Source organism: Xiphophorus couchianus, chromosome 6 (assembly GCF_001444195.1).
Source record: "Xiphophorus couchianus chromosome 6, X_couchianus-1.0, whole genome shotgun sequence".
NCBI classification, from domain to species: Eukaryota; Metazoa; Chordata; class Actinopteri; order Cyprinodontiformes; family Poeciliidae; genus Xiphophorus; species Xiphophorus couchianus.
The window spans coordinates 10,106,752-10,124,906 of record NC_040233.1 but is presented as its reverse complement, the minus strand read 5'-3'; the positions used below and the strand labels follow the sequence as shown (position 1 = coordinate 10,124,906).

The following is an 18,155-nucleotide window of genomic DNA, read 5'->3' as shown; positions in this document are numbered from 1 at the left end:
GAAAGAGACCAATACCACAAATTTAAATCTAATATTGCCAGATATTAATTGTCTTTTTGTCTGTCATTTTGAAAACATTAGAAATATTGCCATACTGTAACGTGGAATGTAAACAAAAGCTCCAAATAACTGGGACATTTTGGACTTAAAAGTGGTGTGAATTGGGATTTAGAAATACCAAATATTAAAGATTTGGTCTTTATTGGTATTTCTGAAAGCATGTACGTGGGCCATAGATTTTATCAGAAGCAGACTTTATTTACTTAGGATTTCTTAGTGTTTTATTTTTCCACAAGGTTTGTGCGATCTTCTGCTAGAAGTCTTGTGTGACTGGCTCTGTTGAAAGTGTAGTGAATGGAGGAAAGTTATTCAACACTGAGGTCAGACGCTCTCCTCCTCCCTCCCCTCTCTGTATAGACGTTCACGCTGAGAGCAGAATGATTCAGAGGGATGGAAAATGTGCGTGTTCCTCTTATTGTTGTTATTATATTGATATGTGACACTGTTCTGCGTAGAGCGCTAAAACTTAACTGTAAATGCTCCAAACCAACATCCTGTCCATCACAGTGTGTGTTTGTTCCTTTTGGCTTTCTGTTTGCTCTGTAATTCTACACCTCGTTTGCATAATACCCAACAGCTGGCGAATGGATAGGGCAGCTACACCTGTCTGTCCACCCCAGTGTGTGTGTGCGTGTAGACGTGTGTGTGTGTGTAGGCGTGTGTGTGTGTGTGTACACAAGTCAGTGCTTTGCTTCTGCCCACCTGTTCAAATGTTCCTCTTGTGTTTGTCAACTGAAACAATGATTATGTACCCAGGATACCGCGAATTATTTGAATTTGGCTCACCATGCAAATATGGATTTGTTTGGCCTCTCTTTGGGTTGGAAGTTAGGCTTCAAGAGTAAAAATCAATAAATGTAATACTGCTGTTTATAGATTGTGGCATTTGGTACCTTTTAAAGTAGTGACAAGTCACTTTAAGATTGTGAGTGATGGTAGAAACTGGTTATATTTAAGTAAAGTCTTTTGATTACTTTCCAATCAAGCCGTCCTCATCCTAAGTGACTGTAGAGACTCTGACCTCTTGTTTCATATTTTAAACAAGCACTGTCAGGTTGCTGGTTCAGGAAATTCCACGTTTCTGAAATGTAAAGTTTTCAGAAACTGCTATAGTTTTCCAACATGAAGAAAGTGAATAAAGCCTTCTCTGTTTGAAGCATGAAGCAGCAAAGTGCAGCTCAGCCCCTTCTGACCACTTCTGTTCAGGTGACGTACAAAAAGACAGAAATATTTCTGGTGGGGAAAAACTCAGAGTCATGGTGTGAATACTTTATATTAAGATAACAATGGTTTGATGCTGCTGGCGAACATCTATTTGCTAATCTAAAATCAGCTTCTTATGAATAAAGAGCAGAACAGTGAAAAGGTTTTATGTTCTCATATAAGAACGTCAAAGCTGCCTTTTCTATATATTTACTTACCTCTTTGTATCATTATATTACTGTTGTTTTTAAAACAGCACAAATAACTGTTCATTTTGTACTTTACCTTTGTCCTTTTCTACATCAACAGAAATCCATAAACAAACAATTTCCTGCCTGTCTACTAAAACAATTGTGTGCGTATCATTTTTTTTAGCATTTTCATAAATAATGCGAATAAATTGGACATTTCACATCCATCCAGACTACGCTCCAGCTTTCATTGGACGAAAAGCAGGATACGTCCTGAACACCAGTCCATCCTAGGGGCAATCTCACTTAATTTAACGAGGTCGATATTATAAGTGCATATTTTCATCGATAGTGTTTCTGATTCCCATGTAGACCAACTGACTCATGAAATATGGCAGATTTTGACTAATAATCAATTTAAAACAAGTCTAAGTGGCCTCCTGGTGGTAAATACTGTTACTTTGATGCATATAACTAAATTTCCTTGCAGTAGATTGAAAATGACTAACATGTCAAAATGGATATGAAAAATGCACAAGGTGGGTAGGAGTTGATGCATGGCTGGTATGAAATCAGTTGAATTACATGAGGTAAAGAAAAAGGTGAAATGAATCTCTAGTTTAAAACACTCTTCTACTGTGTTCATTAACACCTCTTAATGAGCTGACTAGCATTAAATGTGTGTTGGTTGCTTGTAACACGTGACATTAATAGCTTTGGACAAGTTAAAACAAATGGAAAGGAAGGGAGGAAGTGTGGTTCTGGTAATAGAGGAAGTTTGGTAAATGTCAGGCTCTATACTGAGAAAAATGTCCCGTGTAAGTTATAACAAATATGTTTTTATGTTCGGCTCGTTGGAAAAAAAAACCAATCTTTTATTTTAAATTACCAGCTAGTTGACTTAACGCTGTGGTGTCTCCTTTGAACAAGATGGCGTCGTTCAGATTAAGAAACATTTTTGCATGCCACTAGAGAAATTGAAGAACTAGGACTGGTGTGAAACTTAACAGTCTTTTTGTTGAATAAGAGATTTTTGGTAAACATCCAACTAGACATACAATTTATTGAGCACTTTATGTACTGCTTCGCTCTCCTTTGTGGGGTTTTGTTTATCAGTTAAATTTGTTTGAAAAATGAAACCTATTTTATAAAATGAACCTTTTTCAAGACACACACGGACTAAAAGAGGGCCTTCAGTATCAGAAGAAGTGCAGACAGAAAATGGTTCTGACTACTTGCCAGTTAATCTGTTACCTCCATCTCACTGGAGGCTGGCTGCTTTCTGTTTGCTGTGTTTGATTTTTCAGTTTGTTGACATTGTTTCTCTTGCTTTTGTTCTCCCCAGCTGGACGGGGACACCATGTTCCTGGGTATGCCAGAGGCAGGCCTCGACTTCACCTCCACCAATCAGGTTAGTTGGTGTCTGTGACGCTACGTGTGGTTGTTTCAAAGCGTGACCCCCAGAAGGCGTGCGCTCCAAAAAGCGTCTGGTTTAAGCTGCATCCGGATCTTTCCTGAGTTACTGGTGGATTTTTTTTTTTCCAACAACCCCCAGCAGGTCTGTATTTCAGAGGGGCCACCTGGTTAGACCGGGTTTAACGTACACATGCAGATTACAACTGATTGGTGGTTAGATACATGTGAAACCTTTTCTGCATCAAACTAGTTTTTCCTAATCAATTTTTATGTTTTTCCTCTCTCTTTTTTTTCAATCTGTAGAAAAGAAATTACCCAAAATATTGCAGTAACTGTTTCAGGCCTGCATCATAAACCAAAACTGGATTTTCTGAGCTCCCAGTCAAAATTTTAACAACAGCAATGCCCCTTGAAGTCAGAACTCGACTAGGATTGTCGGCGGTCGTAAAAGTTGCAAATATGATGCGCTTATAACCACTTCTGACAGCAGCACAAACAGTCCTGCGCATCATCTTTATGAGTGTTTTCCCTTTTAGTTTCTGAATTTAGAAAAAGGTAATAATTACATTATTGGCTCGCATAGCCTCCAGTAATTAGCACCACATCGATTAGCAAATCCCACTGGTTTCCCTAACTTGGAACCAGAAAGCACTTCAGTGAGATGTGACATTATCCCCAGCGCTGATGAAACCAAACGTGTCACATTAGGATTTTCTGATATTTGTGTATTGGTCGACTATGTTAAAATACAACAAAATAAAACATTACAAAATACTGTTTCCATAAAAAAATCTATCCAATTGCAGCCTTACACAGACCATCAGATCTAGTGTATGTACTGTATGCTTATATGATTAAATATTTTTGATACAGACATAATTTCTAGTTGAAGCAGAGGTGATCTGAGGTTTGAAACTGAAATTAAATATGTATCCTATCATCCTATGAGCAGATGCATGGCTTAAGAAATAGTAGCTTTATTCTTTAAACTGTATTAATCCCCAAATTTATAGCACAAAATGAATGATTAGTAATTTTGTAATATTTTATTAAAAGCATATACGTGGTTTACTTCTCTTGCCCTAATCGCATCAGAGAGTTATGGAAGAACCAACAATTTGTAAATTTGTTTTTCCGCTTCGGTTTGTGCAGAATGGAAAAAAAAAATGTGTCAGTAAGTCATGGAAATTTTCAAGTCTCAGAATCCAGCCTCACTTGGAGAGACAAAGAATCCCCTGCAGGTATTCTCACTGAATCAATTAGTCTTTATTCTTCGGACTCTTTTCACACACAACAAGGCCAATGCCGGACGATTTGCATAAGATAAAAAACAGGAGGCAACAAAAACCAAACATCAACAAAAACAAAACACTAATAACAATAAGGTAAACAACACTAAACACGTAATTAATTTCTTAAAAGAATATGTTTTAAAATCCTTCTAGCAAAACGAAATGAAAAAAAAGAACGAATCAATGCAAAGTTTTTTTGAAAGTGGAAAAGAAACTACAGATATTAATATAAGGTAAAGTTCCACAGGCGAGCGCTGTAATATGAAAATGACGCCTCACCACATGTTTTTGTTCCCACTTTTTATTTTTGTAGGAGATCTCAGAGATCAAGATTGCTTCTACAACAAACGCTAATCTTATAGGCATGTTAGACAATAACTAGTAATAATTTATGAGCCATGAAAAGGACGTTAAAATCAACATAAAACAGGAATCTGATGTGAGCTCAGTTTCTTTCCTTTGCCATCATTTCATGCTGTTATATTTTAAAGTATTTGTAGAGGAGCTGCATTCCTTCTTGGAACAATCACACACACCCTGATTACGTATGCTGTCCGCTTTACAGAAGAGTGTGCAGGTTGAACCTGTTTAAAATAAAATGTAAAAAAACAACGTCAACAGCATTTATGTAAATATTCATAGTCAGATTAATCCGCATCTTGATGTAGCTTAATCTGCGGTGTAGTTTTGTTTCTTGAAGAACGTTTGATGAGGCGTCCTTTCTCCTTAGAGTTCCCCTTCTAGCTATTTTCGGTCTTATTTCCAGTTACAATAAACAAACTTCCTCCCCATTCTGCGGTATGAATCAATACCACTTACTCCACCCGGGCAGAGGCACCTGAAGCAAAGCGATGTGCTTCGATTTCTAACCTCTCTTGTTTCTTTCACTGAGAGCGAGCTGCTGCGCTGCCGTGTGAAATGGCTAAAATTTAGACTTTTAAAAGATGCTGCATATCTTTGTTCAATTCACTGTTGGATATCTCTAAAACCCTGAAAAAGGACTCACACACAGAACTCTGTGGGTATGTCAGAAAAATAGATAAAAGAACCCGTACATGAGGAGTGATGTCTTTGTTTAAGTTTGGATATTACTGAATCACTGAAGCGGTTCATCAGTGTGCTCTGAGCTGTAGATTCTGCTGATTGACCAACCACGCAGTTTTGGAACAGCTCAGTTTTGTGCTGCGCCTCTGCACCCGCAAAGAGCCAGCAGGATCAGGGCGAGTTTGAATGGGTGGTGCACAATCTAGATTTAAAATACATCACGCTTTGGTTGAATGCAGCACACATGGCGAGACTAGTATTTTTTAAAAGCGGAGAGTAACAGATACGGTTTCTTTCATGTGGAAAGAAACCGTATCTGTATCGTGTGTCGAGAAACCACAATCTGACGTCGCCGCAATACGCCACAAAAGTTAAAATTATCACCTTGGCTGAGGCTTATAGAATTATTTATTTTTATTGGATTATTAAGGGTGAACACTTAAATACCAAAAACAATTCAAACACACTATATGCTCATTTGAATTTATGAATGTGTGCACACATCTCTCTACCTCAAGAGAGAGATTCTCTATCAGAAGCTTGTTTTTCTTAACTCCCATATTGTAGAAAACAAATTGCTTTTGAGAGTAAATCAGTGCAAAAAAGTCACTTTCAGAAACTCTGTAAACAAAATTACATGACAAACTAATCTGAAAATTAATTGAATAATAAATTGAGCTAGTAACAGTAGCTGGTGCTGCTATAAACCCCACTATGAGACATATTGTGAAATTTATGATAATGAATTGCTCAAGGAAGATGGATGGAAATTTCCATTAGAAAAATGCAGACTTCATGGCATAAAGCTACAGCAGCATCCACATTTTGCTGCACTCTGTGTAATAAAAAAAGAAAAACCCTGAAATTAAAAAAGAAATTAATCTACTATTGCAGCATGTCTACATACCTTTGTTAATCAGTGTTTGTTTCATACATTGGCCCTTCTAACAGGTCTAAATTAAATGTGGCAAAATAATTTTTCATTTATACTCTGAATATTCAAACTTCATAGTTCCATTAGGTAGAAATAAGATTCAATAAAATAAATTTTTAGCCACTTTTCAAAATGGGAAAGACAAGAGCACATGCCATTCACATTTCCAGATGTGTTTTGGTCTTCAGTTCATTTCAAGAATATATTACTAAATAATGTTGTCACTCATATCAGCCTCTGACTGAACTTTGACTGAAGACATTGTTGCTATCTGACATGTTCTGGAGGACAACATCAGCTGTTGGTCAGCACTGCTAATCCACCTCCTTTGCTTTTGCCGCTTCTCCTTAAGTCCCTGTCTGGCCTTATAGTTAGAAAGCCGAGCAGAGAGACTTTGTTCTCGTTTATATATGAACTAGGGATGGATGATATGGACTTAGAATATTATTGCAATATTTTGGGTTACTATTGTGATAAAAAAAAATAAAAATGATGATTAAAAAAACTACTTATTACGACTTTTTTAGGTAACTAAGTGGCACAACATTCATAGCACCACAAACAGAATTACTGGTAAAACATTCCTATTTGAAATAGTAAAAATATAATTTCAGATGACACTGTCAGTTTTGTGTTGGTTTTTTTTTTAAACGTTATTGATTGAAATTTATAAATACAACGATAAATCAAAATTCTTGTCAAGATTTCGTGATAAAACCTAACATGAACGTCCTCCTCCTCTCCCTGCGTCCACGACTCCTTCTTTTCAACTCCTGTGTGATTTGGGGTCGTAGTTCAGATATTATTTGAGTCTTTGAGACGTTACCATGGTTTCGCATCATAACAACCGTCTGAAAGGAAAAAAGGAAGAGTAAAAATTTCTCTAGCTGCACAACTTCCCAAAACTAGAGTCAAAATGATCTCTTTATTATTCTTAAACATTTTTAGAGGTAGTAAATTGGCTACAAGATGGCAGCGACTCACTCATAATAACAATAATACTGCAAAGATTTAAAACAATTGTAATAACGCCAAGCACATGTGGATGAGGACTCGTGTTTATCTTGCATTCGTCAACCGCAGTCAGGAAATCCTTCAGTTCAAGACCTGCTGCAGATTTCCTCATTATGAGATGATGCTACTGTGACCCAACATGGAAATTTTAAGGTTTTTTTATACGTCTTTACCAGGAGTGGCAATAAGTGCGCAGGCCGTTGTAGATCTACGCTGCTGTTGTTGCAGTTATTGTGGGATGACAGACGCAGAAAAGCTCAGCTGCCGTTAGATTACTTGGCAACAGCCCTGAGCTACACCGTGCAGCGAGCCGTTTTCAGTCGGCTGCGAATGTAACCTGCGCTCACATTCCAGCTTCCAGCAGCCTAACATCAGAGCTAATACGACGTTTGTTTGTTAGCGCAGAGTTACCTCACCGCCGAGGAAAAGCCCATATTAATAAGCCCCGCCACTACATTATTCATAGAGAAGCATATAGAGAATATTGTGCGGCACAGAACCAAATGATTTGATGTTTTATTCATAGTGTTGTTCTGTAAGGAGATGGGGAGCAGTGAGGGGAATGAGAATTTATGGCTTTATTACTGAAGTACCGTTTCTTCCATAAAGTCAGAGGTTGTTACGAAGAATGAGCTCGATTTGAGTCCGGCCTGAGCCCAGTGTTTGTCATTTTATTACCCGTTAATGCAGCAAGGAGAGATGTAACTGTGTCAAAGCTGAAATACAGAGGCTGCAGACAGAAAGAGGACAGCCCCTGTTAAAAAAGAAAAACAGAGAGGGGAACAATGAGTTATTTTAGTCAAGTTTCATCCCTTTATTACAATGTGAGAGTTATAATTTAGTTCAGTCTTACCATACCATGTGTGTTTTTAGATTATTATCATTTTTTTAAAGTACCAAAGATGCAGAGAATTCTGTAAAAACGTAGCAAAATCTAAATATTGCCTTCCTGCAACATTTGCTGCATTGCTTCACCGCACTGATTTTAAACCTACATGTTGAGCAGTTAAGTTAAAGTTAAAATTATTAAACTGAATCTTCATTTATACTTACAGTATCCTAAAATATAGTATACTTTTTAAACATTTAGCTTTTATTCTTCTCTGTTAACAATTGAAGAAGTTCTTTCTGTGAGTTTGACCCCGCTCAAGCAACATGTTACTTTGTAGGTAAAGTGAGGTGTAGAAAGAGGTGAGAAACAGGATCTGTAAATGACTGGCTGCACATGTGCAGGGGTGTTCCTGTGGTTCCCTACACAGATGCTAAACGTGAACCTGTTCAGAGGAAAAAAGATGTTCAGTCACCTTGACCTTTATATCTTAGTCATTGTACACATCATTAAGGCCCAATTTCATATTTTCCACCATTTTCTCCATTTCGATGCTGATCTGCTAACGGATCATGTTTCAGTATTAAAATCAGGTTCCCTAAAAGTGGATGCCTCTAAAACGGAAAAGCTGAAACTTAACTGATTGAACTGAAGTGCCTTCTTGCTTAAATTTGCTTTGCAAATAAAACTTGACTTGGTTATAAGCGAAGATTAAAAACCCTAAATCAGAGTATATGGGGGAACCCAAGGCATCGTAACTTATAGATTTCCAGTTCTGCTTTTTTTTTTTTTTTTAAAGCATCTGTTCGCATTTTTGTAAAAATCAAAGGCCAGGTCTGTTGTAGCGAACATTACTGACTGTATGTCATTTGGAAAGCATTAATCAGCCAAGGACTTTTCAGTATAGAGCCTTTTTCACATTTTATTATGTTACAGCCACAAACATCAATGTCTTTTTGTGGCATTTCATCTTAGAAATCAACACAAAGTGATGCATAATTGGGAAATTAAAAGAAAATTATAAATATCTTCCTGATTCTTAATTGGATACAGGTCTGGAATTTGACTAGGCCACTTCTGCTCAAGTCTCATGTCTTTTGAAGCCTCTAATATATTTTCTCCCAGATTCCCTGACCTTGCTACAGACACACAATCCCCGCGGTATCATGCTGCCACCACATGTAACGATGTCCAGTGAGACCTTCACAGAACAGCAGGATTTATACGAGATTAAATGAGATTAAATTACACAAAGGTGGACTCTGTTTACTGACAAAGTGACTTCTGAAGGCAGCTGGATACAATATGGCAAAAATAATAAGTTACTGAATATAAATGCTTGCTACACTTTATAGATTTCTATTTGGAAAAATGCACTGCTTTGTGTTTGTCTTTCTTTGACAGAGAAATTTAACATGAGTAGTTGTAAAGTGGCCAAATCTAAATTAAGTTTAGGGGCATGAATGCTTTAGAACGGCAGAATACGTCTCATTTTAAAACTAAACTGTAGACAAATCAGGTACATTCACTCATTTGATTGCATCAAATAGGAAATCATCAACAGCATCAAAGGATGCTGTTGATGACAGATAGATGATAATCATAGTACTGTTGATGCAGTACTATGATTGTGAGAAAGCACAGAGATTACAACACACTCTCATTCACGACAGCCTGAGCGATTGGTTTGTTGTGGTCTTGTTTCTGTTTTCTCTTTCTGTATTTGTATGTAATATTATTCAGGGATTAGCTGCGTAGGGAACGCTTGTTTACATCCTCTGACTGTCTGAATGAGACTCAGAGCTGTTAGTGCAGATTTAAAGCCAATATTATCCATCTTTTAATAGGAGGCCGTGTGTGTCTCGGTGTGTGTGTGTGTGTGCGCTTTGCATGCGAAATGCGTCTCTTTACTCCTCTTCATGACCTTTGTGTTTGACCCCTGGTCTCTCCCCTGACCCTGGGCCCTCTTGGGTCTTTGTTTGTCTTTGTCATTCTTCCTACAGTTTCGTGTGCCGCAGCCCCCTCACCCGATCGGCAAGGCGACGCCGCCGAACCCGGCATCGCAGCAGTGGAGGAGGGACCTGCACATGGCCGACAGCCACCGTCTGCCCTGGGTGAATGCCCACACACACACACAGACACACACACACACGGATATGAAAACACAGACACAGCTCTGAACCTGCAGATTTAATCAAACTGCAATCATTTTGGGGGAATAAAAAGTTAAAGCAGCAAAAGTTTAGGACTTAATGGAAGATTGATTGCATCACCAGCATTACGTCTGCAAAATCTGCCGTGCGATTCTGTTTCCGAAGATGTTGTAGTTGGAGTTTAGTCATGAAAATACCCTGAAAATCCAGATATAATCTTTTTTATTTTATGTTTTATATCATGTCGAAACCTACGCTATCCACAATGCGGCTGCACAGGAAATCAGGTAGACTTTCAAGAAACCTTCCTCTCACCTACTTTTTTTCAGTGGCATTCACAGTTAACTTTTATCTGGCTCCAACTTGGGTAAAGTTTTAGATTTTATTTAGGTGTCACTTTGAAGACAAAAGCCTTTTACACAGTCTGCATAGACTGAGCAGTAAGCTTTGTTGCACCTTGAATTTCATCCTGTGCCATCTCCCTGCTGAATAGATAAGATTTAAATTTCAATCTAAAAATGGAAGGCTAAGAAAGGCAGTAAATAAATTATTTTGCAGCCATCAGTTAAATATTATTTCTGCATAGATATATTTATCCTCTCGAGTTGGAGCTTTGCTGCATTAATCACTGTAGCTTAGCAGGAAGAGAGCCGTCAGGGTTAAGAGAGAGAGAAAAACAGTTTCACTTTAACATTGTTTGCCTGCAGGTGACAGAAGTGTTAAAGTGGTAACATTTTGTACTTTGCCTTCAGGAGGCAAAAGTGACAGACTGATTCCGTAAAGCTCTGCAGCTCACATACTGTGTCTGCTGTTGTTTTCCATGTTATGAAGCTGCGCTTTTTCATAGCTCAAATCTTACACTCAGCGGCACAAACTCAGACACTCGTCCCGGTGTTCAATTAGAGATACAAACATAGTTGTTGGAACTCCGGCTAAAGTAGGCATGGTAATATTTCAAACTGAATATTTCACACTGCTTAAAAGTTATAACATTTAAAAAAAAAGTTATAACTTTTAAGCAACATTTATTACTTAAATAAGCAGTGGTGGAATTGTTTGCACCCTTCCTGTTAATGCTTTGTACAACCACCATCTAAGCCATTTTGCAAGGTTGGACCATGAAGTGAGAGGAATCCACTTTTCACAATCTTCTGGGCCTTTTTTCAGTTTTCTCTTCATCTCACCCCACAGATTCCCCACCTAATATAAGTCTGTGTGAGGTAATTATCATTGAAGAAGGTGGATTTTGTGCCTGGCGAACCTTTTCTGAACTCATTTGACCATATGTTTTGGACCAATATGCTGCCCATTTGACAACCCGTTTTCAGTTTTCTGGCAGAAGTCACCAGGTGTCTATTGAAAACGTTCCTGTACTGTTGAGAGTTGGTGATGCCATGCATTCTGATGAGGTTTCTTTGAAATGGGAGCAATAAGTTTCTGCTGCACCGCGTTGGTTTTATAAGTGTGTAAAGAAGTCGTATCTGACTCAACACGTACAGCTACAGTGTTGGTCTGGTTGAAAATGGGGCTGAAATGGTTTGCCAACATTAGCATGTTCTCTCCATTTCAATATGACTCGTTGATAATTCGATTCTGTCATTCGATTCATATTTTCTCACAGAAAAAGTATTTATGCTGCTTCATAAACTTAGTGTCTGCCTTTGAATGTTGTAATAGTTAGCGAGTAGTGTTTCAGCTCCTCTCTGCGCAGCTCTAACACACAGGGAAGCAGCCAATACGATCTCTGACTGTGACTATCATTGTACAAGGTGTAACATACTTAAATTTTGTGGGTAAAACTCATTATTATGCACCTGTAGATAGGTTCTGAATTAAAAATATGTCCAGCGCTGTGCTGCACGTGGGCCATCTAAAATAAAATCACAGACAAGCACACCAACAACCTCATAGTTAAATTTATTCATCGACTCTGAACATTTTTCAAAACACTCTGATCTGATACTTTGAATCTGATCCCTGAAAAATAGTATTTTATTATTTGATTCATTAGTTTGGTTTCATAACTGATTGTCCTTCTCCTTGTTCGCCACCCAGCATGCTCAGTTATGCCTCTGCAAAACTGAGTCTTTGTTTACTCTCTGATGAAATGAAAAAAACATTTGAGATTCTCTCAGAATTGATCGATGTGGATGTACATTAGTGAAACTGTTGTAGCTGAGTTCCTGTAAAAGCATTATCCAGTTTCTAGATGGATGGATTACTGTTTACTATTGTGCTCTACGAAAAATGATTAAACCGTATCCAGCTAAGGCTTCCATTTAAATCCCTTCACAAATTTATACTTAAAGAAAAAGTTTTACATTCTGTTGGGACTTTATAAATTTGTTCCAAAACGTTTAAAATACGAGCAAACATCTCTTCTTTTGAAACGCACATAAATTATGTCAATGCATTTGAAATTACAGTATTAAGAAACACTATAATTTCCATTTTAAGCAGTTCTGATCAAGCATAATTTAATGACCAGCAGTTGCACTCATTTAAGCGATGACTCATATTCCCTCTGCAGATACATGTAAATCACCCTCTTTGTCTCAAAGCCGGCATGTCTGATTACTCATATCTATATGTGCTTTCCCATATTGTGCCGAGTGAACACGGAGGTGTGAGAAGTTCAGTTTTAATGCAAACACAACATGTGTGAAAGGACTTAATCCTGACTACATTAGTCTTTCTAGAGGCTCCTGGTGCACAAGTAAAGGCTTTTGTGCCAATTTGAATGGAGGAGCGGAGAGAGAGCAAGGAAGAGGATTAATTTATGCAGAAGTTGAAGAAATGATGGAAGGAGAGGGAGGGTGAGCAAGAGGCAGACAGAAAACAGACAGCCAGTATAATTTATGTAGAGCTCAGTCAGGGGTCTGTATGAAAGATTTACTTGTTCGTAGATCAGGATGGTCTTTAGGTCTATTGTCGACTTCCATGCTTAGAATCACATTTAGCTGATTACCTGATTTCAGAAGCAAAGTGAAACATTAAATAGGGACATCAAAGCCAGCACTTCCCTGCAATTTTTAATTGTAACATATTTATAGCTATTTAAAGATGTTGAATAGAAATATATACTGTGGTTGAATTTAGACCCTCTGCTCCACGTTTATGGACCCATTTGTTAGATAAAATCAATGAACTTTTCATTGCATAAATGTTATTTCATACTAGAAATGAAAACAGAGTTTTAAATTTAGTGTATTTATTCAGTGAGTAATAAAACTGCACATTAATAGTTATTTTTGCTCAAAATCATTGTCACATTTTGTCACATCTACACTACTATCCCCTATTTATTGTGGGGATTTCTACGTGATAGATTTTTACAAAGTAGTTATTATGAAGCAAAATAAGTCGTGTCTTTTTTTCTTATGTTTACAGAAATTAATCTGAACTTTGTGGAGTCTTAGACTATAATTTAAGCCTTAGAGGGGTTTTTTTAGAGAAAAAATGTGAAGGAAATAAAGGAAAAGAGACCATAAATCAGAGAAGCAAGTAATAACATTATTACACTTTGCACTGATTATAACAAAATGTGGCGGTTACTCTTTCTTTAATATAATAATGGCACATTATGCTATCAACGATTACAAACCAGTGTTTGTATTGATCTTAATAAATATAATCATGTTTCATATCATACATATTTAAATCTCTGAACACTCCAAACGTTTGGTCATATTGTTGCATATTCAGACCCAGATTTAATTAGATTACTACATATTATGAAATTATTACATAATGTGGCATTGCAGGGTTGCAAAAGACTTGAGGCTAAGGTTGAAGTTCATCTTCCACTCCATCAGTGACCCTAAATATACAACCAAAGGTTCAATGCAATGTCTTAGATTGCACTGCAATGTCAATGTAAGAGTGGAATAGTCAAAGTTCAACTGAGAATCAGTGGAAAAACTGAAAATGTGAAGCTGGAAAGGCAGACGTCTAAATTCCCAGCAGCTAGATGTCTGTAGGCGGGGCTAGAAGGTGTTGAATCAGGGGAACTTGATACTGATGCATGCCGCACTTTTCAGATTTTTCACTTTCTTTCTTTTTTGCTAACTAAAAGAAACAAGTTTTGATTTCCTTACACTTCGCAACTGTAAAGTGTAATGAATTTAATTTACGATACCCGACAAACACTGAAGTTTGGTTGAAAACAAATGGAAAAGTTCAAATTTTGCACTTTTGTCGACGTCCGCGTCCTACGTCCTCCTGTTTTGCTCTTTTCTGAGAAGACCTTTGGCTCAGCAGCTGTGAATTATGAACTGTTCACGCGCGCACGTCATTCAATCCCTAACTCATCAGCCAGCTCACAAGTCATACAAATTACAACCGAGCGCTGCATGTGGGGTTTGACACGGAGCGGCAAAGAGTCGAGGAGAAGGAAAGAGTGAGACATGAAAGAGAAACTGAGGATGAGATTAGAAGAGGGGTTGAAGTAGAAGGATGGTGAGGGATGAGGGGCAAAAAGAAAGCGAGATGGAGAGACTGGTGTGGCCAGCCAAGCAGAAAAGGCTGTCAGTCTCTATAAACCATCTCCTCTGTCAGATTAGTATGAGAAGGCTTCTCTTTCTCTTTTCTACTGTGTGTTTCTTTCCTCTCCTCTTGCATGATTCTCTCACTCCATTTCCTTCTTCGTGTCTCTCTCTAAATCGCATACACGACCGTTCCTGCTCTTTTTTCTGCTTGTCACATTATCTCTGATGTTTCTTTTTTAAACAAGGGCCCGCCCGATTTTCTCTTCTCTTTTTGTTCTCCTGTTCAAAACTGGTCGGTGCGTATAAATAACCGAATTTCTCTGCAGCGGAGTGAGAATCAGTTTGTGTTTTTTTTTTGTCTTCCTTTTTTCCAAGACGGGATATGTCATTTGAAGTGATTAGTGATGATTAGCGTGTGAACGGAGCTCAGGCTGAAGAGGAGTGACTAGATGAAAGAGCGCAGAGTAGTTCAGGCTGAATTCAAACTCTCGGAGGTAATTATAATGGGCAGTTTTTACAATCTCTCTTATCCGTTATCTCTGACAGTAATGTTTCATGACACTTCTGTCTCTTATGGTCCTCTATGTGATTCCCATTGATTTTTCTCCCAAGTTGTCACTCTGCTGAAGTCAACATCGCCCATCCAGCCAAGCTCTGAGTTAGACTTTTTGTCCCAGATCGGTGAAGATTCACTAATGCGCTCCAAACAAACGGCTGAGTTACTCGTCGCTCTGACTGTATGTGTCTTTTTTCACCCCCTCGATAGTCCTATTCGATGAACGGCTTCGGTGACGAGGATTTCAACATCCCACCCATCACTCCGCCGACTCTGCCAGACCACATGCTGCCCCCTCACCTTCCTCACGATGCGTCCCCCAGACCGTACCAGCCCATGGAGCCGCCCAGCTCAGCCGCAGGGCACTACCACCTGCCGGGCGGCATGACCGTCGGCCAGGATGGAGCCGCCCAAGACGGCGAGACGTTCAGCCCGGACGGTGGGCCTATGACCAGCACGCTTTCTGTGGTGAGTAGAACCTCATCCACGCAGAGTTTTACTCTGTTGACGAGCAACATGGAAACTAATCAGGATATATTTTGGATTTTTTTTACAATAGCAATAAAAGTGATGGAAAAAAGATTAAAAGCACAATGGTAATTAAAAAAAAAAACTAGGACAAGCTACTTGTGTTTTTCTAATATAATTGGACATACAGTCAAGTTCAATAAATTAGAGTATTTTAAAAAATGGATTTGTTTCTTTCACTCAGTTCAGTAAGTTCAGTAATTCTGATGATTATCTGCTTGCATCTTTTGGAAAAATTACATTTAAGATTATAATATTGCGTCACACTAATTGAAAAAAATAATCTTGATACAGGATTGAAAGATATGTTAATAGCCGCATAAATGTTATTTTCAAAAGGTACTCATTGGCTCATATTTTAATCTGTTGAATATATATTTATAGATATTTGGTGACACAAATCCAGTAGCATCAACAGTCATGCAATAAATAGTAAAAACACAAAAATTAAAGTAAAATGCACACATATCCATTCCTATGTATGACTGTATACATGAAAGCAGTTTTGACAAAACTAAAAGTAATGTACAGTATCGCATTTTCCGAACTCCAAGTCGCTCTGGAGTGAAACTTGTGCCAGTCAAAACAATTTATAATATATTTTCAGGTATTTTATTGCTTCTATCAGTTGTTATAAAACATTGTAATTTATGGTGAGGAATAAATTAGGTTACCCTACATTTATTCCCACTTAAAATGGCAAAAATAACACCGATTACGTCAGCTGCACATATTGAAAACATTGTTACTCAGCGTTTTGAAGGATGTTTGCCGCTCAGTCATGCAGTTTGGTTTTCTCCTGATGGTTGCAGTGGGAGGGAACAGGAGAGCAACTGCTGAATAATAAACAATATTTGCATTCACTTTGTGAGCAGCGTAGCAGGGCTGAACTAAATGTTCTTAAAAAAACAAACAAACAATTGTTTAATGTTCAAGTGTGTGATAAATAAAAGATAATCTGGTAAAATTTTCTCCTGAGTAAACCTTTAGTTTAAAGCCAATTGCATCTAAAATAAATTAGACTTCTCTATTCAACCTTTAAAAACATTATCTCTAAAAGCAAATTATGAAAATAATTGTATTTTCTATTTTGCTTGTTTTTTGGGGGTTTTTTAGAATAAAGACATATTTTCTAAATTCCTCTAATTTCCTAATCGGCTGCATAGATTATATCCTGTATATTTCTCGGATGTCTACAGAAGCGAAGACAAACCTCAAATGTAGATGTTTGTGTTAATAAAGAACGGGTTTTTCTCTTTTTCAAATGAAACTTTCAATTGTTTTTGTTGCCGTTTAGAAAAATCCATGACCAGATTTTGATGAATTGTTTTATTATTTGTGTATTTCTGAGGAGAATCTCCTCCTTTGATCCAAAGTCTGGCACTGTGATCATCTGTGCCTTCCATTCATGCTGAGCACCAGCAGTAAAATCCAACAGAAAGTTTGAGATTGTGACCTTGTTTCTCTTATTTGTCTCTGAAACAATTTCACTCTGTGATCGACTCAGACTGGCCACCTGCTGCTCCCCTAACGCATTAACACACAACAGACGCGTTAGAGACGGCGATCGCCCTGTTTTGTGGTCAAATGTTCTTTGACTCCACTCATTAAAAGCTCAATGAGAATCCCAGCGAGTCGTCAGATTTAAGCCTCCGGCCTCCGGTGATGTTAAACTGTATTCTTTTTACAGTTTCTTTTTTTTTAAATTCAACGTAGCAGCATGCAGCCTGGGGGGAGCGCTGTTCTGTTTGAAAGCCGATGACAGCAGCCGCTCCGTCAAACATTTGCTTCGTATTTTAAGTCTTCGTTTCACGGTAAAGTGAAAATCTTGCTTTTAGTGGTGACATTCAGGCTATGACTGTCTTTGTCATACAGTAAAGAAATGAAAGCTACGCCCGAGACTTCTCTGTCATTGAAACTCTGCTCAGATCAGATTCTCAGGTTTACAAAGTCAGTAATAAAGATTGCTCCTGTTTTTATGAAGATTGAAACTTCTCACCTCCCACTCGTGATCTTTCAGTTCTTGACTCTGTTTCCTTGATCTCTATATTGAATGTGGCTGCTGCAATATTGGGACTCGGCTTGAAAAATGCAAGAGGTTGGCGTTAGAGCGGCTGCGAAACACAAAAACAGTTTTTAAAATGACATTTTAGACATTTCTGCTGCTTGGATTTCATCAGCTTGTCTTGCAGTGGAGTTGATTATTTGAGAGGAAGGTCTTATTTTGCATTCTCAGTCCTACTTTCTCTCTGTCTGCTTCGGTCTCCAGACCCTACTGTTATATTTTCATACATTTACTGCCAGCCCATGAATTATTGTTGCCTAGCAGCCATGCCGAGCTCAGCCTAATCGGTGTGGGTAGAAAGAGTCAAATCAAAGAGAGTGTGTGTGTGTTATTCCTACAGGAGCAAGAGTATTCAGTTGTAGTTAATACAGAAATGTAGACTT

General features: G+C 38.0%; 1 protein-coding gene across 2 annotated transcripts in view; it reads left to right on the top strand.

The window, feature by feature from the left end:
* tox (thymocyte selection-associated high mobility group box) overlaps positions 1 to 18,155 on the top strand; it is a 53,950-nt gene that overhangs the window by 17,147 nt on the left and 18,648 nt on the right. For both annotated transcript variants that reach the window (XM_028021531.1, XM_028021530.1), the window contains exons 2-4: positions 2,800 to 2,865; positions 9,987 to 10,097; positions 15,390 to 15,647. In XM_028021531.1, the coding sequence (XP_027877332.1) occupies positions 2,800 to 2,865; positions 9,987 to 10,097; positions 15,390 to 15,647 (435 nt within the window). The remainder of the gene's footprint in view (positions 1 to 2,799; positions 2,866 to 9,986; positions 10,098 to 15,389; positions 15,648 to 18,155) is intronic.